General features: G+C 40.6%; 2 protein-coding genes across 3 annotated transcripts in view; one reads left to right on the top strand and one right to left on the bottom strand.

Annotated features, from left to right (window-relative positions):
• LOC111641869 (glucose dehydrogenase [FAD, quinone]-like) overlaps nt 1-15,055 on the bottom strand; it is a 19,209-nt gene extending 4,154 nt beyond the window's left edge. The window contains exons 1-9 of one of the 2 annotated variants that reach the window (XM_023388120.1): nt 14,906-15,055; nt 9,718-9,920; nt 9,454-9,643; nt 7,377-7,508; nt 5,317-5,438; nt 5,082-5,252; nt 4,818-4,971; nt 3,974-4,137; nt 2,866-3,043 (exon numbers count right to left, since the gene is read on the bottom strand). In XM_023388120.1, coding sequence (XP_023243888.1) covers nt 2,866-3,043; nt 3,974-4,137; nt 4,818-4,971; nt 5,082-5,252; nt 5,317-5,438; nt 7,377-7,508; nt 9,454-9,643; nt 9,718-9,920; nt 14,906-15,035 — 1,444 coding nt within the window. In that variant the 5' untranslated portion in view covers nt 15,036-15,055. Of the gene's footprint in view, nt 1-2,865; nt 3,044-3,973; nt 4,138-4,817; nt 4,972-5,081; nt 5,253-5,316; nt 5,439-7,376; nt 7,509-9,453; nt 9,658-9,717; nt 9,921-14,905 lie in introns of those variants that run through there. The other variant, XM_023388121.1, reaches the window with a different exon arrangement.
• A 6,424-nt stretch (nt 15,056-21,479) lies between these two features.
• LOC111641870 (PIH1 domain-containing protein 1-like) overlaps nt 21,480-27,287 on the top strand; it is a 28,602-nt gene continuing 22,794 nt past the window's right edge. The window contains exons 1-3 of the mRNA XM_023388122.1: nt 21,480-21,638; nt 23,617-23,769; nt 24,015-24,132. Of these exons, the coding sequence (XP_023243890.1) occupies nt 21,480-21,638; nt 23,617-23,769; nt 24,015-24,132 (430 nt within the window). The remainder of the gene's footprint in view (nt 21,639-23,616; nt 23,770-24,014; nt 24,133-27,287) is intronic.

The following is a 27,287-nucleotide window of genomic DNA, read 5'->3' on the forward strand; positions in this document are numbered from 1 at the left end:
GGAAACAGTGGGGACGCACGTTCTAACCTAACCTAACCTATTCTAATAATATAATTGGTAATAATTATGATAATTTATCAGAATAGATTAGGTTAGGTTAGAACGTGCGTCCCCACTGTTTCCTTTTCTTTTTGCGGAATCAGAGATGAGCCGCCATGAGTCTACGTATATAGACGTTAACCCGCGCGTCGGTTTTCCCCGTTTATCGCGACGCAGCAGCCGCCGCCGTTCGCTCGCGTCGTCACGTGACACGTCGTCTCCAAAGCGGTCCGGTTTCGAGGCTAAAACAGGAAGAGCCGCCATGATGGTCTACGACCCTGAACATTAACCCTTAAATTATATATATTTGCTGTTTAAGTTTATCAAAGTGGGTATCTTTTCGGTATGGGAACGAATTAATTTGTTTTTCCTTATTTCTAATGGGAAATTGATTCGAACTTCTAACGGTTCAATAATATAATTTTTAAGAAAATCAGCCAAATAAAAAATTCGGCGACTTTTTGCGACATTGGATATCAGAACGCTTTTTGTGTTAGTACAATACCTGCAATGGCGTCGTTCCTAACAAAAGCGATTATGAACTTGTTGCAGCAATTGTATATTGGTAAATACGAGTAAATATGTTGGTTGTGTTTATTTTTTGTGTATTCAGTGTGCTATATTGAACAAAATGTTTATGCGGCCCGCACTCGTCATTCTCTCAGTTATCTGACCCGCTGTGAAAAATGTTTGGTGACCCATGATTTAGTCGAAACTTTACATAGGCCTCCATGTGTATTCCCGATGACAAAACAATTTTTTAGAGTTTGCAAATAATTTTGGCAATTAGCAAAAAATTAGAACTAAAGTAAATCTCATAACAGATGATACTCACTACACGTATCTCCATAAATTGTGAATTGCACTGTAAATCTTGCAAAAGCCAAACCTTTGTCCCTTTTTAGCCCGACTGTCTACATAAAACAAACCAGCAACGAGTTGCTCAACTTTCCCGATATTTAAAATTTTGGTGGCGTCATCTGTTATCATATTTTATTTTAAAAACTTTATATATTTTTTACTGTTATAATATGGCAAAAAGCTTAATTTTGAGGGTAGGGACGAATTTTATAAAATAAAAATTGTAAATGCTAATAACCAGTAAAATCGTCATTAAGTCCCAACCTACCAGAGACAAACACGACTCCCATTAGCTCCCCACCCTTCGACTTTTAACCACCAAAATTTAATAACATCAATCCCCCAATAAAGAAACCTCCCTGCAAAATTGGTTTCCCATCAACGCTCCACGCCTTTATGTTTGGTCCCGTAATACGAAGAACACTGAAAGATGAAACAAAAGAAGTACTGTATTGTTTATTGTTTAGCGCATTTATGCGAATAAAAAGCGGTTTTTTAAAAATATTTTTTTAATTTCTCTAGTCTGTTTATGGGAAGAAACGACTTAAGAGGAACGTCACTCGTGACGTTGCTTCAGTTAAACCATTCGGCACATTCTCTAATGACGTCAACACTTTCCGCTTAATGTCAGGCAATGTATGAATTTATTTTATTTTCTCTCACTAGATGGCAGAACGACTTTTCCGCTAGCTGTGTTAATTTTTTATAGCGTGCGTTAACTGTAAAGAATCGTGCATTTAACAATTACTATAGCGAGCTTCCTCGTATTACAATGCCAGAACGGAAAGCTCCGTAACACTTTTTATAATAGAGGTAACATGTTTAATTAACATGTAAACGAAGAAGAAAACGGAAGTAAGTCGACACTACTAAGTTATTGATGGCAGATGCTCATACAAGAGTCTAGCACGAGCCAACATTAGTTCTAAACTATGCCGCTAAGGCCAACAGCGCCAATGGCGGGAACTAGATTTGTGTCAGATTAAGGTCATTGTTACAAATTACGAATGTTTTAATTGTAATTTGTATTAGTTAAAAATGAAAATAAGTTAAATTTTTAATTATACCCCGAGTTACGTAAGTAATGCGGACAGTAGACCTTTACCTAAGTCGCGTATTACGTAACTCGGAGTATTACTCTACTTATCAACGAACGAGTTTTTTCATACTCAACGTCAGTCTTTTCGCCGGATCCGAATAGTAAAATTCGAATAATAAATACTGTACGGTACAGATAATTTTAATACCATCAAATTCCAAATATAAATTACACAAGTTTACAATTCAAATATACATTTAACATTATTCATTAGCTTCCCGGAAAATAGTTTTTATATAAATATGTAATATCGTATCTCGCCGAAGTGTGATAATATTTTATATTTGTGCTATTTACCCGAACACAAATTACATTTAAATAATTTTATATGTTTATCGTTGCCGGCTTTAATATATCTGTTTAAGCTTTGCTTATGATTATATTTCAAATTAAACTAGCCGCATTCCATTTTATACGACGGACAACCCACTGTATATTAGCAAAATATTTTGTCACCGCCAACCGAAATCGAAACCGACACAAATCCAGTTCACACCACTGGCGCCGTGGTGTCATAATTTAAAACTAATGTTTTGTCGGGGGCTAGACGCTTGTAGGGATCGCACCAGTAAGAACTTTCATCGCTGTTCGAAGCTTCATTCTTTGTTTAAAGTAAAGTTCCTATATTAATGTGTTTTTATAATTATTCTCTAAATTTTGTTACCTCTTAAAGTTTATCTTGTTTCAGTAATCATTAAAGCTGAAAAAAGTTTTTCATTTCGTTATATGAACGAAAAATCGCTTTCCCCATTCTCTCCTCTGTCTTTCCGATAGTGGAAAGCGGAAAGGGAGGATGGAGACCAGCTAAACTTTGCGTTTCGGCCGACGACGAACACGAAATCAATTAAAGAAAGAAGTTACTTTACCTTCGATGATGACTTTGAGATCGTCCGGATGAGACAGATATTTAGGATCGATGACGGGAGGATCGTAAGGATTGGTCGATTTCAATTTAACAAATCCTCTGCTCTTGGGTCGTAGCAGAATGGGAAAAGCCGAAAAACTCTCTCTGTACAAATAAGGCAAGTAAAACTTCTTCCACACCTGCGAAGAGAACTTTGTTGAAAAGACCTCTTTGCCTAGAGCGCCGGCAGGATCTACTTTGTTTTTTCCCAGGCACCCGCTAACTCCTTAAAGACTTTTACGCTCGTACGCCTTCCTTTTTTCGCTATCGAGCTCGGCGCAAACTGGTCGATGCCGTGGTTTTCGACAGATTTCCGTGGCCCAGTCAGCATCGACCATCTAGCCGCGTAGAAGTTGGCGATATCGCTGGAGACGTAAATCTAAAAAACCTATAAACGTTTCTCGAACCGCCTTAAAACTATGGCCGGGGCGAGCGTGTCGACAAAATGACGAAAATCGGCGGTTACACTACATATAGTTTCGCGCTACCGCTTGATGCGAGTGTTTTTATCGTCCAATAGACTAATTATTTAATAAGCGTTATAAATTAATGAAAATAATTATAAAAATATATAAACATATAAAAACTGCTGACGGAACGAAGGCTTTCTCGACGTAAAGTCGTCAAAACGTCGCCATCTTAATCGCGCTGTAATTTTTAATCCGGGTCGACATTTCCTGTTTATAAGGGTCACGGACGAGAACTTTTCCGATGACGATAAATCATCTGTATAAATCGAACGATTCCTGGAAACCAAAGAAGGCTTCGGCTAACTTTGGCCTTCATCCGGCATCCACTCCGAAGTGTGAACGGCGGGAATAAGCGGGAAGACAACGTAAACTGACTTTCGCCACGGGCAGATTTTATTCGTTTTCGAACGTTCGAACGGCCGAAACGGTGGGAAAATTAGGGCTAAGCTATCCTAACCGGCGACAAATACGTTATTAGCTAAGGGAAAGACGGAGATTTCACTTTTATTTTCCTGTCTTCATTTTCGAATGTAAAATGTATTTACGTTATTTAAAACGACCGAGCGAAGCACCGTGGGGAGCGAGACGGCGCGTACCTACCTTTTCGTTAAGGCCCATCACCCTCTTAATGGTCAGACCTCCGTCGGAAGAAGGGCTGCTGGACACGAAGTGGATTTCGATGTCGGGCCAATCTGCCGATTTGTTGGCGTAAGGAGTGTCGACGAATGCCAAACCTTCGACTCCGCCCAGCATGGTCAGCATACCTGCGGAAAATGGTTTTCGAGTATCACCGTTACGTTCTCAAACCAATTCGAACAAAAAGGGAAAAGCCACGCGCAGCGCGGACAAGCGGCTACAAGTTCCGTGCGCGTGAGAAATGACTCCGTACGCAAAACCATTTTTGGCACCGGTCCGAAAAGCGAGACGTCGATCCCTTTTTGGCTGCCGGTGTCTAGTGCAGAAATTGGATTTGCCGGCGGACGAAAAGTAGCCTCATTCGTGCTGATTCTTGGGACCTCCCGACGTGAGGATTCGCGATAAAGTTAACTTTTCCAAAAAATAAATAAAAGCGCAGACGATGTTCGACGGCGAATAACAGAACGGGTTTAACAAATGCTCCTTCTTTGTTCCGCGCAGCAATCGAACTTTAAAAAGTTCGACTTAAGACGTATAATTAAAGTACGGATCGGCTCTCGACTTAAGTCCTGCGGAAATAAGGAGCCTCGACTGTTACGCGGATTGAGCGTGCAAATTACTAGTTTAGTGTTTGAAAAATACCATTTTACGGAGCAAATTTCGTCGTGGAGGGCAAAAAGTAAAAGGAGGAGGAACGATCGGTCCCAATCTCCATTGCGTTTGCCAAGAAAAAGAAGAGGGAGAGGAAATTCGTCGTTTGTAGCGGTAAAGAGTTCCGATAAAAGAAAGATTTTTTTCCGGGACTCACCTTTGCGTTGTTTGAGGAATTCGTTGAGATGATCCTTTTCCATAATTCTGGTTCTGACTACCGAATACGGAGCGTCGATGGTAAAGTGGATGCCCGATGCTCCGATGTGGTCCTGTAAGTTGTATCCCACCAGCAGATCGGCCAAAACGGGAATCTGCAATGGCGGGAGTAGATCGTTATTTTCGGAAGAAAACCCAAGATTAGGGGTTACTTTCAGGAAATTTCCTTTTCAACCCGGCGATAATATCGAAAAGACAATTTTACTTTTAGGCGATCCAGGTCACGACGGGGTCCGATACCCGACAGCATCAGCAGTTGAGGTGTGTTAATGGCTCCGGCGGACAGGATGATCTCGTTTTCGGCTAGTATCACGTGATTCATGCCGTGATGATCCACTTGCACCGCTCTGGCTCTCTTCCTACTGTCGAAAAGTACCTGATCGAACACCACTATCTATAATTATCCATCGTCTTTCTGTATTTTCGTATTTGATTATTACCTTGGTGACGAAAGCCGAGGTGACGATATGTAAATTACTCCTGTTTCTGGCGGGAAGTAAGAACGCCTTGGCGGTGCTACAGCGCGATCCGTTCCTCACCGTTCCCTGAGGCATTACAAATCCTGAAAATTTGCAAACTGGCTTAGAAAGCGAACGTACCCGATTTTTTCTTCGTCCACCGTATAAGCTATATAGCCTACGGCAGGATGGCCAAACTTTTTGAGCCCGCGTGCCATATAGTAAGCCTACTTAGCTTTAAAGATGTTTACGCGTGCCAAAATTTTAGACTTCGAATAACGATATTTAAAGAAATTAAACAAATATGCTTTAATTAGAATAAACGTAAAAAAGCCGATTGAAAAAAAAAACGGCGTTCGGGTAATAAGCCGAAAGGATGATTGAAAATCACACAATAAATCGAAATAGTACAATACGTCACGTGCCAGGCGATTTCTCCTTACTTGCCACAGGTCGGCCACCCCTGTATACCCCGATACAGAGTATCGGGTACTGTTGGTACCTCTTTACTTAGATCCGCGAGAACGGTCGTCGGAAAGAACGAGTTGATCCGATCGATAGAATAAGGCGATCGGCTATTTAAACCATTCCTCGGCCCACCAACATCCGAGTGGCGAAAACCGTCGAAGACCTGTAGTTGGCCGGCCAACGAGCCATCCACGAGGCATTTTTCGGGGTTTCTTCACCATGATAATGCGTAATAATTAAACAGGAGCCAGTTTCCCATAGTAATTCCTTCCGGGAGGCATCCTGCATCCCGGAAGACAGTCCAGACATCGCGATGCGGTACGCAAACAAACACTTTAACCTTTCGGCCACCGGTGGGCTCGAAAGAAACGACGATCGATTTTACAATACAGTATGTAACCGAGGAAGAAAGGAAATCGAACTTTTACCGATAAGCTGGCAATTCTTTCCAGCGATCTACGAAGCGTTTACTATTTTTGGTCTTGGATTTTTCTAACAAGTTTAAATTAAAAACCGCATTTTACAACGAACTAAGCTTAAGTCGTCCAAAATGCCGAACGGAAGTAAAGAAAAATCGGAAAAATCTTTCCACATTGGCCGTTGTAATTTAGACCGCAATAGAAAATTGTTCTTCGTATGGCTTTTAGTTACAGGCAGTCCATTGCAAATATTAGCCCAAAACGTATGCAAAAAACAACCAATTAAATTCTCCTACATAAAAACAAACGCATTAGATACGGGGGAAAAGCTCTCCTCACTCTGGCGATAGAAGTTGGCTCACAGAATAAATATTAAGCTTGCTTCTAAAATTGGAAAATTTAAACCGAATACAAAAAGACTGGTTATCTGCGAGTTGTTTAATTTTGAAGATAAATTAAGTTTATAAAAATACTAGTCATTTAAAAGGTTGAAATATATTCATTAACGTCGATTGTTCGACGAATACCAGAGCCTTTACAAAAAATTAAAGCTCTATGGTAAAGGAGCCAAGAACGTTAAATTGCGATACAATGGATTAATTATAGATATTTGTCTGTAATTACAAGGCTAAAATTTTCCAGACAGACGGAGAACATTTTTTTTGGAATATAATATATAATGGTAAGCAACGTGATAGCAAGGATGGCCATTATGAAGTCTTGTATTTAGATACAGATGATAATATATTTAAATTTCTTAAATTACTAGTATTTTTATAAACTTAATTTATCTTCAAAATTAAACAACTCACAGATAACCAGTCTTTTTGTATTCAGTTTAAATTTTCCAATTATAGAAGTACGCGTAATATTCATATCTGTAAACTTTTAAGTTACCGTTAAAATGTTTTTGACTCTTAAATAAATAGTCGTCCATTTTATCGTCATTCTCTAAGCCCGAAATTACATTATTATGCCTTCTTTCTTTTACCTTTTACCACCTTTGTAGATCCAATCGCAAATGTCGGTCAAGCGTCACTTTATTATTTCTATTAACGTGCAAAATTTCGGTCGAGTCGTCACCGGGTCAAAAGTTTTGCTCCCGGTTAAGATTCGACTCGGTTTGCCGGGGGAAAGGCAAAAAGTCAGACTCACCTTTCTGAGTGGGTCCGTTGGGGTCCGTCTCCGGGTATCCCAGTTCCTCCCCGGCAGCCACGAAGGCCCGGGACAGGGGCGATAGGTAAGGCGGTCGAGAGACGGTCAGTTCTCCTCCCGCCCGATGATAGCCTGAAAGGGGTGAGCCTGGTTAATAAGGTACGGTTACCGCGGACCCGACTTTTTCCTATCTTCGGGCTCCTTCCGCTTCGCCGGCCTCCCATGGAGGGCGGGAAGGGCGGACGACCCACTTCCGGTAAAGAAACGTCCTTACCAAAGGCGGAAGAGTCTTATAAAGTCGGTCGGCCTTACGAAAGGCCCGACCGACTTTATAAGGCCTAACCGACGCACAGTGTAAGATTTCGCAAATCCACCGGGACAAAATTATATTAAGAATGGAATAATTTAATTGTAATCAAAATATATCTACAATAATTAGAATAAATCTTAAAATATAAAAGAAACGTAATTTTATACATTACTTACTATCACAACTACAGTCTTCCATTGTCAGAATCGGTAGCCTCACTACAAAGACTATCGTTTTCTCGTGTGTTTGTTGCCTTTTTTTTTTTTTTTTTTTTTTTTTGATATTTTGCAGCCTGTATTGGCTTCGTTACCTCGGAATTAATAACCACTCTAGTATATTTTTCTTATTTTCTTCTTGTACAGGACATCCAATCTATACCCAATACATTCTATCAAGCTTATTTATACACGTAGTCTAAATAAACCCCAAGAAAATATCCGAACATCACTATTACGTCGTCGAACCATTTTAAATTATTCGTATTTTTCGATGTTGCTTGGCAAACGTAGTATTTTCGGGTTACCTTATTTCGTCATCATATCCTATCCTCATTTTTCGACATTTCGTATAATTCTTGTCTCGACACTTTCGTAACTCTTATTATCTTGCAAAAACGCATTTTATTGCATTCAAAATTTCATTGTACAAGGTTTATAGATCTTAGAGATTATTTTAAAAAATGCACATTTCGATGTACAAACTTGTACAAAATTTTTGGCAGTCCGTTACAATCGTTAAATGTAATTAATTTCCGATTAACTTGCCAATATAGAGAGGAGGTATTTTGTTAGAAATGTAAAGGTTGGAGAAATCATTTACAAATTTAAGTTTAAACTACGTACCCCGATGTAAACGTACCACAGCGATTGGATGAAATACCTACAAAAGATTTAATTTCGCAACCGAACATTAAAAGCGACCGTCACAGTTGCGGCGCTCTCTTCGACTAATCCAGTCAAAAGTGCTTTTTGAACGGTGATTAACAATACAAGCGGGCCTTATCGCTTTACAGTTTTTTGTAGATGGTGTTTGTTTATTGGCTTTGGTTTTAAAACGTTATAAGGGAATATTTGCATGTTATTTTTATGACTTTTGTCTTGCCAGATTGGCAAAATCTTACATTGTGCCACGCTAGGGTGGAGGCGGAGTCCGGAGCCCGGAGCACTTTCCGTTTCTTTCCTTGACAAGTTTTCACCCCGTCCAAAACTAAAGGCAGTAATTGGCCTCCCTCCACTATTCCGGAGTTCTTCCGCCCCGCTGCTGACGGGAGTGCCTCCTTTACCTCCCCCCTCCACCCACTTAACGTATTAAATAACTTACCGTACACCTAAGCAGGAAGACCTCCCAACCCTGGAGGGTTTTTTGACAGTTGGACAGCGCCCGGGGCTCCTGGCGGCGGGGCGACTTACGGCCTTCCGTAGCGCGCACGGCGCCGCGGGAAATTTCGGATTTCTTTCCGCCAGTGGTCCCGGCAGTTCCGGATGACGGTCGCTTCATAAATCGACTCTTCGATTCGCCGCGGCCGCAAATTTTTAGTTACGGCCGCCGTCGGAAAAGGCGAGGATTCCGGTCTGGCAGAGTCCCATCTCCCGATTGGTGGCTCCTCTGCTGCGGACGGAGTGGGACCGTCGAAATTCCGAGTAAATAGAATGAGACTTTAATCGATCGGCGTTAATTATTTTACGACCGACGGTTTCTTCGTTAACCGGAAACGCGGCGGCGGATCAACTGTCTATAACCCGGGTAAGAGGCCCCCTCGATTCCTACCGTTTCGCAGTATGTCGGCGTCTCTGTTGTCCTCCGACTTGAGGAAGTAGGGAAAGACGTCGTTCCAGCTCCATCCGTCGCATCCCGCCGCCTGCCATCGGTCGTAGTCGTTCCTGTTGCCTCGAATGTACAACATATAATTGAGAATGCTGCTGCCTCCCAGCACTTTGCCCCGGGGCATCCGACATCTCTGAAAGGCCAGCACTTCGGTCGTCAATGATCAGACAATCTTCGTGTCCGAGCGATATAAAAGCGTCTACTTACCCCCTGGGTCATGCCGTAGCAGGCATTCTTCTGTTTGCTGGTCCGATACCTCCAGTCGTATTTGGTCAGCTGCAGTTCCGCCGCGAACAGGGGAATCTCACTGACATAGTTGGGCGCCTCTCCCGCCTCCAGTAACAGAACTTTAATGGACGGATCTCGAGACAGACGATTTGCCAAGGTGGCTCCGGCCGATCCCGCTCCCACTGCAATAAATTTATCAATGATTATTCCACGTTTACCTTAAATTTTCCTTCGCCGGCAACGGGTGGGACTCGGCACGTTTCCGGTCCTTAAGGTAATAATACCCTTATAATTCCGTACGTCTGTCGATCGAGCACACGGAAGTATTTCGTTAAAATGGCTCCATCGTCGAAGAAGGGTATTATTTGTAAAAAGTACAATTAATTTTTGCGACGATTAAAAAATGCTGCAATAATTCCTGTAATTTAGCAGACGGTTTAAGAGGTAAATGTTCTTCCTTATTCGCAACCCCACGGCCGCAAAATTTAGTAACGGATACCCATTTATCTATCGAGGTAAAGTGCAGTATTTACGAAATACGCAAATATCGCACTTGTATTAATGTCATATTTTAAATTTAAATTTGATATTTTACATTTAAAGTTTATTTACGTTCGAATTCTACATTTGATTAGGAGTCAGGACAGTCACTCCCCGCCAAGTAAAAAAGTCACCGACCGACTGCATATACGGGAATCGGAGTTGACGATTTTCGTGGTTCGATTTCTCCGCCCTAAACACCCGAAGTAATTCCGAATATTTCGTTCGAAAGAAAATTGTTTTCTTAGGTAATGTGCAAAATTTCAAGATTTTCTATAAAGCGGTTGCCGAAATACAAGCGATCGAAAAGTGTAAAAATTGCCAAAATGCTGTATTTTCTTTTTTCTTTATCAGGCACTACAGGCGCTGGTAGATAAAAACTACTGGGCCTAGAATCCTTCTTGGCGCTGGGAAATGGTACCCACAAGATTTTTACCTGTATTATGGTTGAAACCGAGACCCACAGGTTGAAAAACACTGATTTAGACGACGGTTAAAATGTTTCTTAGAACTTTTCCTTTAGTAAAAATTAGATTGGCGCTCTTCGCCTCCGAGCGCCAAGCTAATTTTTACTAAAGGAAAAGTTCTAAGAAACATTTTAACCGTCGTCTAAATCAGTGTTTTTCAACCTGTGGGTCGCGACCCCAGGGAGGTCGCAAAGTCTTACACGGGGGTCGCGGGTAAAAGAAAAAGACAAGCGTTTGTAGGTCCTACACTACAATAAAAAAAAAACTAAAATTTCAGTGAGAAGGCTGTACCTGTTTATTTTACAGTACAATTGGTTTTTCGATCGATATTTAGGTCTTAACAGAAATAAAATTAAATACGTAGTTTTTAAAATCACTGATATAGTTTTAATATGGCCCTGGAGGGGTCGCCAGAAGTTTTTAACTTGTAAAGGGGTCGTGTATTCAAGAAGGTTGAAAAACACTGGTCTAAATTGTCATTGATTTTTACTTAACGTAATTTTCTACGTTTCGAATGTTTTTGTTTAGATCATTCTTACAATAAATACAGTAATCTGATCATTTATATATATATAGATATTTTAGTTTACAGATCTGTGCGTTCGTAAATCCAAAAATGCCAAAAGTTTCGGCACTAAAGATTTGATGGATGGGCTGGCGTCGTCCAGTGTGCAAAACCTCGACGTTACGAAATATTTTTTTCATTTACTTGGCAGCAAACCTAACCTTATTTCACATTATTTAAATTATCAAAATCCAATTAAAAGATACGATAATTCCTATACTACTTAACACCGGACTTTAAATGTAGGCTAAATGACATTAATTCAACATTATGAAATTCTATTCCGTGTAAATTTCGATTGTATGAACTTTCGGAGAAATGTTTTGTAGTGGTTTCTTCGAAATTACTCTACTTTGACATTTATTTTATAAGCGATTTCGACCAGAAGGATTTATTCCAAGCCGAAATTCACGGGAAAATAACATTAATCGCACCCAGACAAAATTATTCGAAATGTTTCTGCCGAAATTTTATTTCTGCTAGTCTGAAAGAAGAAAAAAACTCCGAGTTTCTTAACTTTCCCGGCAACGTTTGGTGGCGTTATCTGTTATCATATTTTATTAAAAAGACTTTTTATATTTTAACTATTATAAAGCGACAAAAAGATTAATTTTGTAGGTAAGGATGGGTTTTATAAAGCATTATAAATCTAATAATCAGTAAAATCGTCATTAAGTTTAACCCTACTGGAGATACACACCATTTATTTCCCTACTCCTCGACTTTTAATCATCAAAATTTAATAGTATCAATCTCCCTAATAAACAAACCTCCCGGCAAAATTTCAGAAATTTTCGACAAAAATCACGGGAGTTATTAAGCTTCAAAGAGGGTGAACGAAATCGTGCCCCCACGCGAAAACATCAATACATACAGAAATTACCCCCGAATGTTTTTTGCATTTTTCTACTTCTCCAGGTGCCTCTGGGGGAGTCATTTTTTGACCGATGGACATACTTTCCCTTTGTTATATATAACAGTCGGGAAAGTAAAAAGAAATTGTCTTCTATTCATTAAAACTTGAACAGATGGTGCGATAGTAAACTGCAAACGTTCCGTCCCGATCGGATGGCGAAGTTACGAGAACACTGGTCTATCTATCTACATACCCTGGTAAAATTAACTTTGTAAGTTATTGCATGAAATGTAAAATAACGATACAAATTTAATTACGGAATATTTAACACGGAACGAAAAACCATTCTTAATTGACAAATTTCCCCTTTATAGTACTGTAATTAAAAATATAAAAGGTTTTTATAACAAAATCTGGTAACAGATGGCGCCACACACATTTTATTAAATTATATTGTAATTAAAATTATAACAGTTATTTTCCAAACAAGCTCTGGTAATAGCCCGTAATTTTTAAAAATTCCAGCGGAAAATTCCCGGACTTTTCGGAAATTATAAAAGTCGAAATTTCTCTTCGAAAAGGCGCGGAAGGACCACCGGTCGGCACAGCGATCCGAAACCCGAGAATGACGTCAGAAAAAAGGCGAAATACAGAGAACCCGCCATAAACCGATTAATGTTGTCCGTACCCGAAAGCGTGCGTTAGATTCCGCGACGACGGAGAATATGGAAGAAGTTTCAACTTCGACGACAATTCTAACGACACGGGTCCGACTTATTGATAATATTCTCCTTTCGGCATTAATCCGGGCAAAAATTAACGTTGTGGGCGAGCAAATTGCGCAAAACGAAAAACCGGAATTCTTTATTTATAATCGAAATTCACTCATTTCTTTATTTGGCTTTCGTTGGAAATTATATTTAAGTTTCGGGTGTTTCCCGCCGCTAAAAAAACTACGACGAAAATTTAAAATAAAATTTTCGTCCGGCGTCATAAGTTATAAATAGGCGAAGGCCCCGTTTTTCTCTTTCGTTTTCGTTTATTTGCAATTCGGTCCAAGACCCTGACGTAACGAACCCGGTCGGACCACCCGGGACAATTCTTAAAGGGGTTGGTTTCCTCGATGGGTGGCGGATTCGGCTGACATGTAAAAAAAGGTTACTTATTTTTTTAAAATCGCACAGAGACAATAAGAAATTACGTGACATTTTTCAAATTTCTCGTCGTATAAGCCTTCAGACGCGACGAATAATAAAGGTAATAGGCTAGTAATGCTAACGATAAAGTAATAAAATAATTTTGTTACGGGTGAAAAAAATCTAATACTGTCAAGGTCGAACATACACGACGTTGTTGCAGCGCTAGTCTTCTCGGCCATCGACATTTATAAGGTATATTTTTTGGAGGCCCTTTTTTTCTGAAAGGCCGAACACGCGGGTCGATATTCGAACCGGGAACCGTTTGCGTTTAGGGCCGGCCACGGAAAAGTTTCGTGGGAATCGGAGACCGCAACGTCCGGCCATCTCTCGGATAGTTGGGTCCGAGAAGGGCGTGAACCCCGGCATTTACGTCTCGACCCCTCCGTTAGCATTCGGTAATATATTTGCTTTTCACCGGGTTAGCGTCCCGGTTTTACCTTTGGTCGCGCGCCCGACCGAGTGCGGATGGAAAAACGTCGGCGGTCTGCAGCACGTCTTCGACTACCGGACGAATCTCCGTCGAAAAGTTCCACCTGCCGGGCGCCGTCGATTTTGGCGGTGTAAGAGCCGGGCGGCCCTAGAATCCGAAGAGGGGGAAATGCCCCCACGGCCTCCTCCGTTCTTCGTGGTAGTGGGACGCTCTTCTCAGGCGTGATAATAGTTTTTACCCCGCGCTACCGTCCGACGCAATTAGGGCCCGGAGCCAAAGCCGTCTGGCGGTAGTCTCGGCCGCCGAGAGAATTCCTCCATCTCCGATCGACTCTCGTCCTTCGAATAATGCACTTAATAAAGAAATGTGGCCAACCGACATCGATCCTGGCGACATTTCCTGCAAAGAATCTACTCGTCTACGAAAACTCCCGCGCTTCCCACCCTGGCCGGCTTCGGTCCTACGACATTATTTTGCGTTTTCCCCACTCGTTTTCCACCTCTGTCAGGGACCAGCGCGGCCGCTGGCCCCTCCTCGGCCTCTTCCTCCACTATGGCAACTTCTGCCGTCGTTTAAGCCGGGGAGAAACGACCGAAGACGGAGATCCGCCGACGAAACGGAACGGGGTCGGGCGGAGGCGTCGCGACTTTGACCCCCATCCCCGTTACCGGGCCACCCGGTCGAGTCCCCGTTTCTCTCTCGGGCTAATTCCCCGCCCGGCGCGCTCCCAGGAGGCCGAAAAGAGGCCCGTCCGCCCCGTCGGACCGTCCGAAAACGGATTACTGGCGCTCATGATCCTACCCATTCACCACCTATCCTATCTCTTTTTCCATTTCACCTTCACCCCTCTCCTAAACCTCTCTTTCCTTCCCATTTCACCCTCGAGCGATACCACTGAGTAGTCGCGAGCTTTCACCCCCTTTCCAGTAACGATGTAACGTCCGAAAAGGGACCGGAGGAAAGTGGCCCGGTCCCTCCGTCCGTCTTCCGCCGCGCTACGAAGGGACCGTCTCTCTTTCCGGCGGCGGGGAGGCGGGCCCCGGGCCGGACCTCCGAACCCGGGAGACCCGGCGACGGCGGGAAGCGCGTTTCCGTCGCGGGAGGACTCACCTACGACATAATGGTAGCGGGAGTCCATGGAACTTCTGACGGAGAAGTCCAGAAGGTCGTCCGTGCCGGGCAAGGTCAGCAGTCCCAACAGCGGCAGCGCCGCGTTCAGGAACCCGAAGAAGTCCGCCATTCGTTCCAATCCGCGTTTCTTCCTCGACTGAGCCTCCGGCCTCCCTTTCTGGGTCGACCCTCCCGCCGACGTCGGCGCGCCGCGTTTCGGCTCTGGCTCGGCGTCGGACTCGGGCCGAAAGACGGTTCAGCCGAATCCGATGGAGAAGAAAGGAACGCCGCGCCGGCTGGGGGAAAAGCCATGGAAGTGGAGGCCGCGGCTTGTGTCGGTCGACGATTCGGTAGTCCGAAGCGGCGTAATCGGAGCCTCCGAAGCCGAGGGGGCGGTCCGGTACAAAGAAAAGGGCCTCTTCGCTCGTCGGTAAAGTCACAGTGGACTCCACCTTTTCCCTTCTCAGCACCTCGGCCACTTCTTAAAAGGATTCGAATTCCCCGCCGAGAAAGTGGCGAAGACGTTTCCGCTCCCGCCCGTGTGTTCGACGGAACCGGCCGCCACCGGCAACGTAAATTTCTGGCGGTGGATTTCCCAGTAATTTCTGCTGTCGAAAATGTCGACGGCAGCAATTACTGGGCTCTCGAAACGCACTTTTTGCTCCTTTACGTCGGGACGAACCATTATTCCTGACTTCCCACCAGCGAAGTGGACTCGGTACGCCGACGGTCCGACTCCGACTCCCACGTTTCCCTTTTTACTTTCCCAGCCGTCGCGTATTATGCGGGTAAAGTATGGTCGCGGGCCGAAGAATGCCTCCCGGAGACTTTTACCTTTTTGAATTCGGGGGACCCGAAAACGTCGAGAAAGGCAACTTCGGGACTTTATTCGCCCCTGCGGGGAAGACATTTGTTGGCTGTTTCCCCGCTGGCGTGTTTTGTGGAAACCTTCCGAAAGTTTGCCGGGAGGGAGACGCGTAACAGCCATCCAGACAATTAAATATCGGTTGTTACGAGTGAAGGGACAGGTGATGCGTGCGGGTTAGACGTCATACACGGAGCGGGTGGCCACTTAACCAAGCATTTACCGGTTATTAGCGTTTACAATTTCTTTTATAAAACTCGTCTCCACCCTCGAAACCCAACTTTTGGTCGTCCTATAATAATTAATAACGTAGAAAGTGTTTAGACGAAAATATCATAACGGGTGGCGCCACCACAATTTTATGTTCTTTTGGCGAAAAAATTCGGCTGGCAACGCGTTGTGAGAATTTAATATTACGCGTAAAATAACGTAGAAATACGCCCGCCTGTGGGAAATAAGGACGCTCTACCATTACAAAAGCGCGGGGAGGGACGAGCTTCCGTCGGTTGCGGATCCGGGCCCGCCTTCCGACGCCGACGCCCTCCGGAAAAATTTTCTCCGACGGAAATTCGGTACCCCACGTGCCTAATTTCCGTCGTAGGAAATTTTTCCGGCGCGGCGGATGGAAAACGTTTCGGCCGAATGAGAAATCGGGAGGTATTTCGGGGGGAGAAAGGCGGAGGAGGACAACGAAGGTAAAGGGAGCGGGTAAAACGGTTTCTGGGTCGCCCGCGCTTAACTAGTTCTCGGGGAATTTCGAAAGACGCCGGTTTCTTAACCCGGTCGAATTGCGCAAAGATCGCCGGGCGGCCGCTCGCTCCTCGCGCTTGCCCGGGGCCGGAAATCGTCGGTGCTCCGGGAGGGGGTCCCGTCCCGGGCCCGGCTTCCCCCGACGAAATTTTCTTTTTCCCACCGGGACCATCGTCTCTTCTCCTCCTGCCCTCGGACTGTTAATCGTACAATTACTGCAAAGGCGGTCGACGGATCGGCCCACATTTTCGGCCAACGCCGGGAACCTTTACGCCGAGAACCCATAACGGGTGTGGGAGAGACGCTCCCGGCGTCGATTTCTTTCTTCGGTAGACTTAAAAAAGGTTGACGCCGTTACCCTTTCGCATTGACCAGGCGGGGTGGAGACAGAACTTTATTCTCCCGCTCCGATAATTCGTAAACTCATCGGAAAGCGCTGGAACGTCCGACCTCCCCCGAAAGTAAAACCGACGGTAAGGGAAAGGAACCCTCCCCTCTGAGGTTGGTGCCGAAAGAAAATTTGTAAGCGGCGAGCCTTCCTCGGATTCTGCACTTTTCCCTGTTTTTCCTCCGACGGAAATAAGACCTCAGGGCCAACCCCCGGCTCGGACGTCTTCCTCCGGAGTGGGTTTCGGCCGACCACGGGGCCGGGGCGGAAAATTAAAATGGGGAAGGAGTGGAAATTCGGGGAAAATCTGTCGTGAAAGAGGCGCCTTAAATAGAACCGGTGGGAAGCGCTCCGCCCGTTAATGTTGGTTTACTTCCGTTCCTAAGCGGGAAAATGTGCCGAGAAGATCCTCTTCCTTTGTCCGTCTACTTTAACGGCCGTCCACCCGTCGGCCGCTTTCTACTTTTTTTCGGAAACATTTGGAGACGACTTTGCCGCTTGAAAAACATTAAAAACGCGAAAGTAAAACATAAATTATTCTTTCCTTACCGGTCCCTTCCCGTCAATTATCGATGCAAATCGCAGGAGGATTATCCTATTCTCTCTGCCCGCTTATAAAACGATTTATGCCGTTTCTTAACCGTAAATAACAATAAAACGGTCGACTGTTTTATTATTTTCTTTATTCTTAATTTTATACCGGGCCGAAAAAAGCTGCCGCAGAGAAAACGGGCCCGAAAATTTTCCATTTTCTTTCCGTCACCGTTGGCATTTATAATTTTTATCGCGCCGTTAACAACTTTGTACGACAATTAAATGGCCAAGAATATTTAAAGAGAGTGAAACGGGGACGGGTGACGTAATTTAACGTGTGAAATTTATATAAACCAAGGTATAACGCCTTTTCTTCCGAAAGCGCTTTTTAAAGCAGAAAAGGGGTAAAGCCAATTACCTCCGGATGACGATTTTCGGCCGTTTACGTAAAAGACGACGGCCACCGAATCCAAACGCGTGTATTCTCGACGCGACTAGAAGCGGATAGTGGGAGATAAAGAACGTACAGTATGTACGGATAGGCCCGCTGCTATAGGGCAACGCTACCGGTGGCGGTGTGTACGCGGTCTCCGTAAGTACCTGCTTGTGTAACCGAAACGCGCCGGTGAAAGTAATTCTCTCGGCGCAATGGTTCCGGCGCGTTTCGTCTCGGAGTTGAGAAAACGTCGGAAGAAACAGAAGCCACCGTTTACACTATTCTTACGAGCGATCGACGGTGACTCCGGAATAACGGACGAGTCTACTTAACGGACATTTTTACAATCTCCAGATCCTTCAAATAGGAATATCTTATTTTTACTTCTAAATAGCGGACACTATAAATAACGGACGCCATCGTCCACAACAACCTTACGAAAACGTAAAGTCCCGCCTTCGATATTCCCAAAGAATTAATTACGTGCGAAATATTTTTAAACTAAAAGAATCGGTTCAAATACTCTTTCGGAGGACGAATTTCCACCATAGGCGTGGAATAAAGACACTAAAAATAGTATGGAAGAAAGGATGGTTATAAAAAGCCGAACAATACTCTTTATCTGTTAGAAAACACTAATCTCCTTAAGTTGTCAATCATCACTCATCGTCGTACACGTTAATTTTATTAAACTACTGTCTTATTGTTGGAATTATGCTTACAGTATCGAGAAACCATAAACTTTTCCCAAGTAATTCATTCGTCGGAAGAGTACCGTAGCACGGGAGCTACGAAAAAGAAACTTAAACGGTGCGACAACGGTGATAGAAGTTCAAAGGTCGTGTTACTAAGGCGATTTACCGATCACTTTAAACTGTGGAAATATATTCGGTATTCTGCCATTTATAACCTTAATAACTTTGTGATGGCTTAGGTGAAACTTTTTATAAATCATTCAGTGAAAAAAATAGGAAGAATGTTAGAAAAATTATACCTATTTCATAACTAAAAACAGACAAATCCCTATATCGATTTTTACTAGTCCCTTAAATCGTAAATGATATAAACACAAGAATACCGAACATATTTCCCAACCCTGGAAGCGACTAGGAAATCGCCTTGGTGACTGGACATTCGAACTCTGCCTAAACCCACCGACGTCCACCCTTCCGTTCATAACAAGTTCCATCGTTTTTTGACTTGTTAATAATTAATCAATGTACGAATATTTACGTTTTGTTGTAATTTTTGTGGGTCATTTAAAGTATCCCGTCCAGTCCGTTTCCTANGCGGTGTTTCGGTTAGTCTCCCGAAATTGGGTTTGGACATGTCTCTCTACAAAATTTACCTTGAATTTTCCTTGAATGACGTACCACTTCAGGAGAACCATACAGAAAATAAATGTTTTTTTAAGTGGGATTCCAACAATGCTGCCAAATAAAGTCGACAGTGTTTCACTGGCAAGAACATCATTGATTCATTTGCCTTTTCTATTTCTATCATTCCTTTAGGATTAGTTGCAAAAAAAATAAGAAAGAAATTATTATTATATGGCAAAATCCTTCACCTTTGTCAACAAAATATTGTTGTCCAATATAAATCATAATCAAAAGAAAAAATCAAGAGTTGGTAAAATTAAAATTGAAAAAGTTCAATCCTAAATAAATGACTTTGTCCCGTAAGAAGCAGAAAAAAAATATGATCATTTGTTCTTTCAAGCTACATTTAACAACAATGGACGAAATTTCCTTTTTTCTGGTCCAGGTTGTCTAATTTGTCACTTTGTTATGTCCGTAGGTGGTGCATAAAATGTGTTCCGAAACCTTTATCTGAAAGGGATGTACCAGACGTCAAACTTTCTCCGTTTGTGGGATGTTGTGATGAGTTAGCTATGTTGTTCGTTTGGTTGATGGTCTGCAAACTTTGTGACCTCGACTGACTAAATTTTTTTGTCCGTTGTTATTAAATGTAGCTTGAAAGAACAAATGATCTTTTTTTTTTTTTTTCTGCTTCATATGGAACAAAGTCATTTATTTAGGATTGAACTTTTTTAGTTTTACCAACTCTTGACTTTTTCTTTTGATAATGATTTATATTGGACAACAATATTTTGTTGACAAAGGTGAAAGATTTTGCCATATAATAATTTCTTTTTTATTTTTTTTGCAATTAATCCTAAAGGAATGATAGAAATAGAAAAGGCAAATGAATTGATGATGTTCTTGCCAGTGAAACACTGTCTACTTTATTTGGCAGCATTGTCGGAATCCCACTTAAAAAAACATTTTTCTGTATGGTTCTCCTGAAGTGGTATGTCATTTTAAACTTGTATGACTGTTTTTATAGTGTGATCAACGGAGACTGTTGCTTGACATATGATATCATATTTACTTGCATATAACATAAGATTTTTATCCATTTTTTACTGCTTCTATAACCTAGGTCATCCTATATGCAAGAGCAAAGGATTCTTTGCATTTTTGTATAATTTTTGTAAACTATGTATTTCCATATTTTACCAGATTCTTGCCTTCTGCTGTTTAAAAACAAAAGTATTTTATGTGGGTTGTTTGAATTGTTCTTGTGTATTGCCAGGAGTAAAGTTGAATAGCAATAGGAAAAGCAAAGCTTTTGAATTAATTCCAAATTGAAATTCCGAAATGATACAGAGCCCGATATAAGCTTTAATCCATTCCCACATGAAAACAGATGGTTATTTGGAAATTTGAAGAAACTCATAAGTGTAATCGATGAAGAGTTAATTTGACTGTTAAGAATTGGCGAAAAAGGTTCCAGATTATCTAGCTTTACATGAACAAATTGTTGTACATTTTACAAGACTTTACCAGTAAAGGTTGGTGGTGAAAATGGATCATTTGCAATCAGTAAATTATTGAAGGTGGCAAAGTCTGCCAATGCATCACCATGCTCATCTTGAGTTGTACCCCCCAAGTGGGGAAGTAGACATTAAAATCATCAACAATTAGGATCTGTGCATCCTTATTAAGATTGATGGTGGTCTGCAGAAATTGTAGAGAGGAATTAATGTCATCCATAATGGAGCTGTAGAAATTGAGAACTAACAACCTGAACCTAGGATAGTTTATTTCGAAACAGATCTGTTTGTCCGAACTCAGTTGAGGGTGAAATAGAATAGACAGTTCCTTGTTAGCAATGGCAGCAGCCACCCATAGGCGCTTATCAGTACATTGAAGGATTCCATAAGAGGTGCGCAAACAGGCAACTTTATTTTTGCAACAGTAAGGTTCTTGCACAAGAGCCAAATCATAAGTGTCAAGAATCTGATTGAGGTCAGACATGGCAACAATAGAGCGCTGCAGGTTAATTTGAACCAGATTAATAGAGATTGACTGAGAACTACTATTCATGTAGGTACTAATGTCCATAATCAGTCCTTTGAATGATTATATTCCGTGTGCGAATGTAAACTGGGCACTCATGACTCATGCAGTTGTGCGCTCTATCAGCAAATCTTTCTCTAGCACAATTAGAGCAAGAGGGTATTTGGTTTTGCTTAACACACTCTTTGTAGGAGTGTTCTCCACCCACATTGACTACAGATTGGTCTCTCAGAAACACAATGATGAGAAGTATGACCGAATTGACAACATTTGAAGCACTGCACCACCGATATATGGTCGGTCACCTTGCATCTAGTCCACAACAGGTTGACAGTCCAGAAAAAACTACTGGACTTCTGGAGTCGCCTCCAACACCCAGTTCAGATGAAAGAGGTTACGTTTGCCCACAGCAAACCGAATAGTGGTGCACTGCATAAACTCATCCATTGACATTGAATTAGAGATAAAATGATTCTGGGTATATATGACATCAAGATGATCATCTTTAACTAGACTCTTTGGAAACAATATCAGCATAATGTGAGGTCTTTTCAGCTTGTGAACAGTGAGTCGCAATTCTGAAATTCCAGTGACAGCAGAAGTGATAGCAGCTACATCACTATTAGTGACAAGGTCAACAGCCACTCCCCCATTTTGAATTCTACGGAGACCCTTAACCACAATACCAAGCTCATGAGGATTGACATGAGTGGTTAACATGCTTTTTGTGTATTCAGATGAATCAGGCTCAGTGGTATTGTAAATAAGAACGGTGTGACTAGGTTCAAGTTGGGAAGAATCAGTAGAATGCTGAGTGCCATGACGAGTAATGTCACTATAAAGTGGTGTGCTCAAACTTGAGTCAAAATCATCATTGTGAGGAGAAAGTCAACGACTGACCATCATCAAGGAATCTTTAGTGTTTTTAATAGCTGTACAAAGAGCTGCCTGAGATTCATCAAGTGTACAAACATCATCTTTGGTAGCCAAGAAGTCCAAACATTCACAGACCTGCATGACCTCCTCACTAGTGGCTAGAGCACCCAAACAATTGTGCATGGAATGCAAGATGGGGTTCAGTGTTTCACCCTCAGCCAGGTCAATAATCTTCTGAACCTGGGTAATAATGAAAGAATGGTGTTCACGAGCATCACATTTGGAGTTGTGGTAACTAAACAAATAGCCCTTAAGTTCTTCAAAGAGCTTATTCGCCTCAGAATGAAATTTCAACCACAGGTTCCGTAGCCATAATGGAGGGGGAACCCCAATAAAAAAGACACTATACTAGTGCACGTTTAAGCTGAAACAAACAAGTACATGTGAAGTCAGAAGAAAACTAGTTCCAAGTGATGTAAACCACTCATAAATGGCTGTGGTCCTTCCATAAACTTAAATCAGCACAAAAGTCCTTGAAGTTCCCGCTTTCGCCAAATGTTGGCTCGTGCACGCCAAAAGTTGGTCCGGTTACCACAGCAACCAGACTGTTGTTATAGCAACTGCTGCTAGACCGTTAAACTTTATAAGTGAGGAAATTCTTAAAAGTTTATATTGCTTTAGTTAAAAAACTATTAACACTATATTATTGAAAACTAGGCATAGCTATGCTGACTAACTCTTTTTAACGATGGATATTAAAATTTATAGTTAGCACCAAAAATAGGCTCGTTGCAGCCTCCAAAGCCTGAGTATGGTCAGCATAAAAATCCCAAAAAATCACAAAATATTGGTCTCAGGACCCTAAGAATTCAAGAAGTACTCACTGTCTGTTCTAGAAGAGTTGTAACCTTCACGTCCAGTGGATCAGCCATCGAATTCCGGATGACCAGACCCTAATAATCCGTGAGTTCAAACATTCACATCTCTCCAAATATTTGAGCCACGCTCAAAAATGATATCACTGTAATCCTTACACTTTGACAAATCCAACTATATATAAATTATCCACTATGACACAAGAAATCCACTGTAAAACACTAGGAAATTCCGAGCACACACACACACACACACTGCCAATCGTAATCAACGTTCCACCGATCACCCACTGTACGTTCTTTCTCTTCGAACTTTGAATTATCACTGGCTGTTGCTCAAAGAATATTGCTGTCTATTCAAGCACGTTTTTACCTTTGCCACTTTACTTATAATATGTATTTAATAAGAAAAATGATGATGGCACTCTGTTGTTTATGGAATAAAGCTCTGTTTTCCTGCACTTGTGATTGTGTAGAGACAGTTTAGATTTTATCTTTTTACTCACTCAGATACAAATTTTTAACCACCGTGTGTCATCTATAATTTTCTGAAGTCTTTTGAGTAATTTATAAAAAGTCTTGCTTAAATACTGTAGAAATTCATATTTGATTTTTTTCTTTGTAGGCCAGCGATGAATTGAAGCAACTGAATTTACCTCTATCATCTGGTGGTCCAGAGGGAATATGCAAAACCATTCGGCCATCTCCTGGATTCTGTATCAAGACAAAAGACAATGAGGATGGAAAAGTGTTCTTAAATGTCTGCCATTCTCCAGAGGTAAATTTTTTAAAGACTTACTAATTAATAGTTGACTTATATCATAATACATATGACATTTGTGAACTGTTCGTGATCTTCATATATAAGAAATAATAATAATGTATAATAAGTGTATAATATTGTACCTTATTTACTTTTAAAATTGGCTAAATGTTAAGAGTTGAAACTAATATGCATTAAGATGTTAAGACATAAAAGATAAAAACTTGTTTTGTATGTTAATCGAGGTGTACTTTTTGCAGTTACCAGAACCTCGTGAAATTGATGAGGATTTACTAGTCTCTATACTTAATTCGGACGATCCCACTACCTATCGTATTCCTATGAGTCTGGGTGAATGTCGAGAAGATAAAGATAAAGGTAATTTATGTATTTGTAAAATTAGTATGTTTGTCAGAAACAAAGAAAACTTGAAATAATGAACTTCACTATTGTTTATATTTATTGTATTATTAAATTTCAAATTTACTATAATAATGGTAAATTTGTTTTAGCTTATCAAAATTGAATAAGTTTCCAAAATAATTTTTGATCAAATAGAAAATTAAAATACTGTATATGCTAGTGTATAAACTTTTAAGCACAATTTCATTGTGGTAATAAACTATGTAAACTATTAATATTATAATGAAAGTTTTCATTTTGGTTTGAATATAGACTTTTTGTACATAAGTGTTTTTAAGAAGAGATCTTACTGGAGACTTTCAGTAGCCACTTGATGCCCTACATCGATATTATCATCTAGATCTCTTCTTGTATTATCTATATAACACAGTGTGTTTCAAAAGTATAGGCACATCCAGTTTTTTAACATTTTTAAACTTAATTGGTAATATGTTTTGAAATTATCTTAAACAGTTTTACAAGTATTTCATATAATGCCTTCAAATTTTATAAATAACAAAGGAAAAATGTTACCAGATTTTCACATTTTGACTGTTACATAAATATAAGCATAGGACTTTCATAACAATGAGTTAGTGATTCTAAGCAAATTGTATATGTCAAACTTAACAAAACAGTAGTTTAATACTTTGTAGCCTCTGTTTTGGCCAGAATAGTTTTACAAGTTTTATTTGGCATAGAATGTATTAAGCTTTTCAAATACAGTAATACCCTGAATTTACACAATAGACCGCAATTTGACAATAAATCGCTATTTGACCAAGCGATAACCGCATAAGTCAAATTTGCATAAGTCGGGGTATAATTTTGCAATTTGTGTAAAATCCAAGTTGGGTGTATGTAAGCTAATAAATGTTCTCGTTAATCTTATCTCATCTTTTGATTTGTTCACGGTTACAAGAAATCACCACATAGAGTCTCTCAAGTATCCGTAGATATAACAAACACAGAAATAAATAACACAAAATAAATTGTAGCTATGTGTCAATTCCACACAACACGTTCGAACATGTAAGCCAAACAATAGTGTGGGGGGAATGAGTAATCAAGGGTTGCATGGTGCTCAAACAAAAGACGAATCAATGAGATTTGAAAATTGCATAACTCCGGGTTTGCGTAAGTCGAAGTATTACTGTATTCATCTTCAATTTCTTCTTTCTCTCAATTTCCAGCATTCACTGTTTAAAAAATGTTATTGGCTACATTCAGTGGTTAGTGTCAGTTAAGCAGATTATATCGAACATCTGTAGCAGATTCAAAGTTTGGAATAATGATGATGAATGAAGACTTTCTTTGACATAATTGTTTTTGTATAAATATATAATATATTTTCAAAAATATTAATATAGTTTTAACAAATTAAATTACTAATTACAAACAGATATAAATGAAAAATAAACTTATTTGATGAAATGTAAATTTATATTATTAGATATATTAAAAAGAATACATATATATTATTTATTGGTTGCTGCTATTTTTTAGGGGATTTCTAATATAGAGTGCCATGCCTTAGATATGGGTATAGATTTTTTATTGAACTACTATTTGAAAAAATTATAGACCTATAAATTCCCACTGTCAACTGTTGTCCGTCTGTCTTTCCTTAATGTCAAAAATGGAATTAAATGGATAAAATCTGAGACCATATAGGGAAACCTCAGGCATGAAGTTCGATTAACTATATATAAACTTCCCATGCAAACCAGCAGTCATATTTCAATTCAGAAATTTTCCTCCGAAAGTAGTTAATAGATGACCAGTATGACTCCATTGCTAATAGAAATGTATGAATTTACAAGGGCAAGACACTACAGTACTAATTTGAGGTGGAGAGCATATATTTTAAATGAAATAAATTAAACATATGATTAAAAATTGCAGCCTGGCATTGTGGTGATGTCACAATAAATAATTGCTTGTTGTTAATGTTGTGGCAAATATTTCAAATGCCTCCATGATTCTTAGTTTATGGTTATCAAATGTGTGTTTTGAAAGCTTTGCTTCTGTCCATCATGGAGACACCTCTTGCTCACTTGCATATTGTGCTACAAAAAAGGGAGCTTGTTGGTGGAATAGAGATCTGGCTAAGTTGAGACAACAAGTAAGGGCAAAATTAAAGAAATTTCAAAGATGCTCGGACTCTACTCAAAAAATTGAACTTAGAGAAATATACAGACAATCTCTTAATAATTATAAAACACAAATTAACAAAGCACGTACTGAGGCTTGGAAGGTATATTGTACAAGAATGGGAGAGCTATCAGTGTGGTCAGATCCTTACTACATTATATGCAAACCTAGGAAAAATATTAGTATTCCAATTAACCTTAATAAAGAAGACGGAAGCTACACTAAAACATACCAAGAGACAATGGAACACCTAATGGACGTTCATTTTCCGCCAGATGATGTCTCAAAAGACAATAACCAACAAAAACATATCCGAAGTAAAATAAAAGACATCTTAGACAACGAGGATGATTGTTACTTCACTTACAAAGAAGTTAACAAAGCAGTTAAATCAATTAAAAACCGTAAGGCGCCAGGCTTAGATGGTATAACACCGTTAATGCTCAAAAATGCATTTAAAGCTATTCCAACAGCCTTGGTATACATTTATAATAGGTGCTTACAAGAAGGGATTTTCCCCGAAAAATGGAAACAAGCCAAAGTTAAATTTATACCTAAAGGAGACAATGAAAATATTACTAGAGCGGATAAATTTAGACCAATAAGTCTTCTTTCTGTACCTGGTAAGGTTTTGGATGGTCTTATCATAAACAGGATAAACTTTTTCCTCAATAACAAAAAAGTATTAAATAATCAGCAATATGGTTTCGTTAGAGGTAAATCTACATATCATGCCATACACGAGGTTATGAATTATATAAACGAATCTTGGAGAATAGGAGAACATGTTTTACTCATAGCTATTGACTTTAAAAATGCATTTAATACGTTGTGGTGGCCCGCCTTGTTAAATCAACTTAGATGCTTCGATTGTCCTAGAAATCTTTACAATATTCTACTTAATTATCTCGATAATAGGACTGCGGGGATTTATGAATTTGGTAGTAGTATTGTCCGTACCTTATCCAGGGGTTGCC

This window comes from Centruroides sculpturatus, unplaced genomic scaffold, assembly GCF_000671375.1.
Source record: "Centruroides sculpturatus isolate CEXI.00-Female unplaced genomic scaffold, Cexi_2.0 scaffold1606, whole genome shotgun sequence".
Taxonomy (NCBI): domain Eukaryota; kingdom Metazoa; phylum Arthropoda; class Arachnida; order Scorpiones; family Buthidae; genus Centruroides; species Centruroides sculpturatus.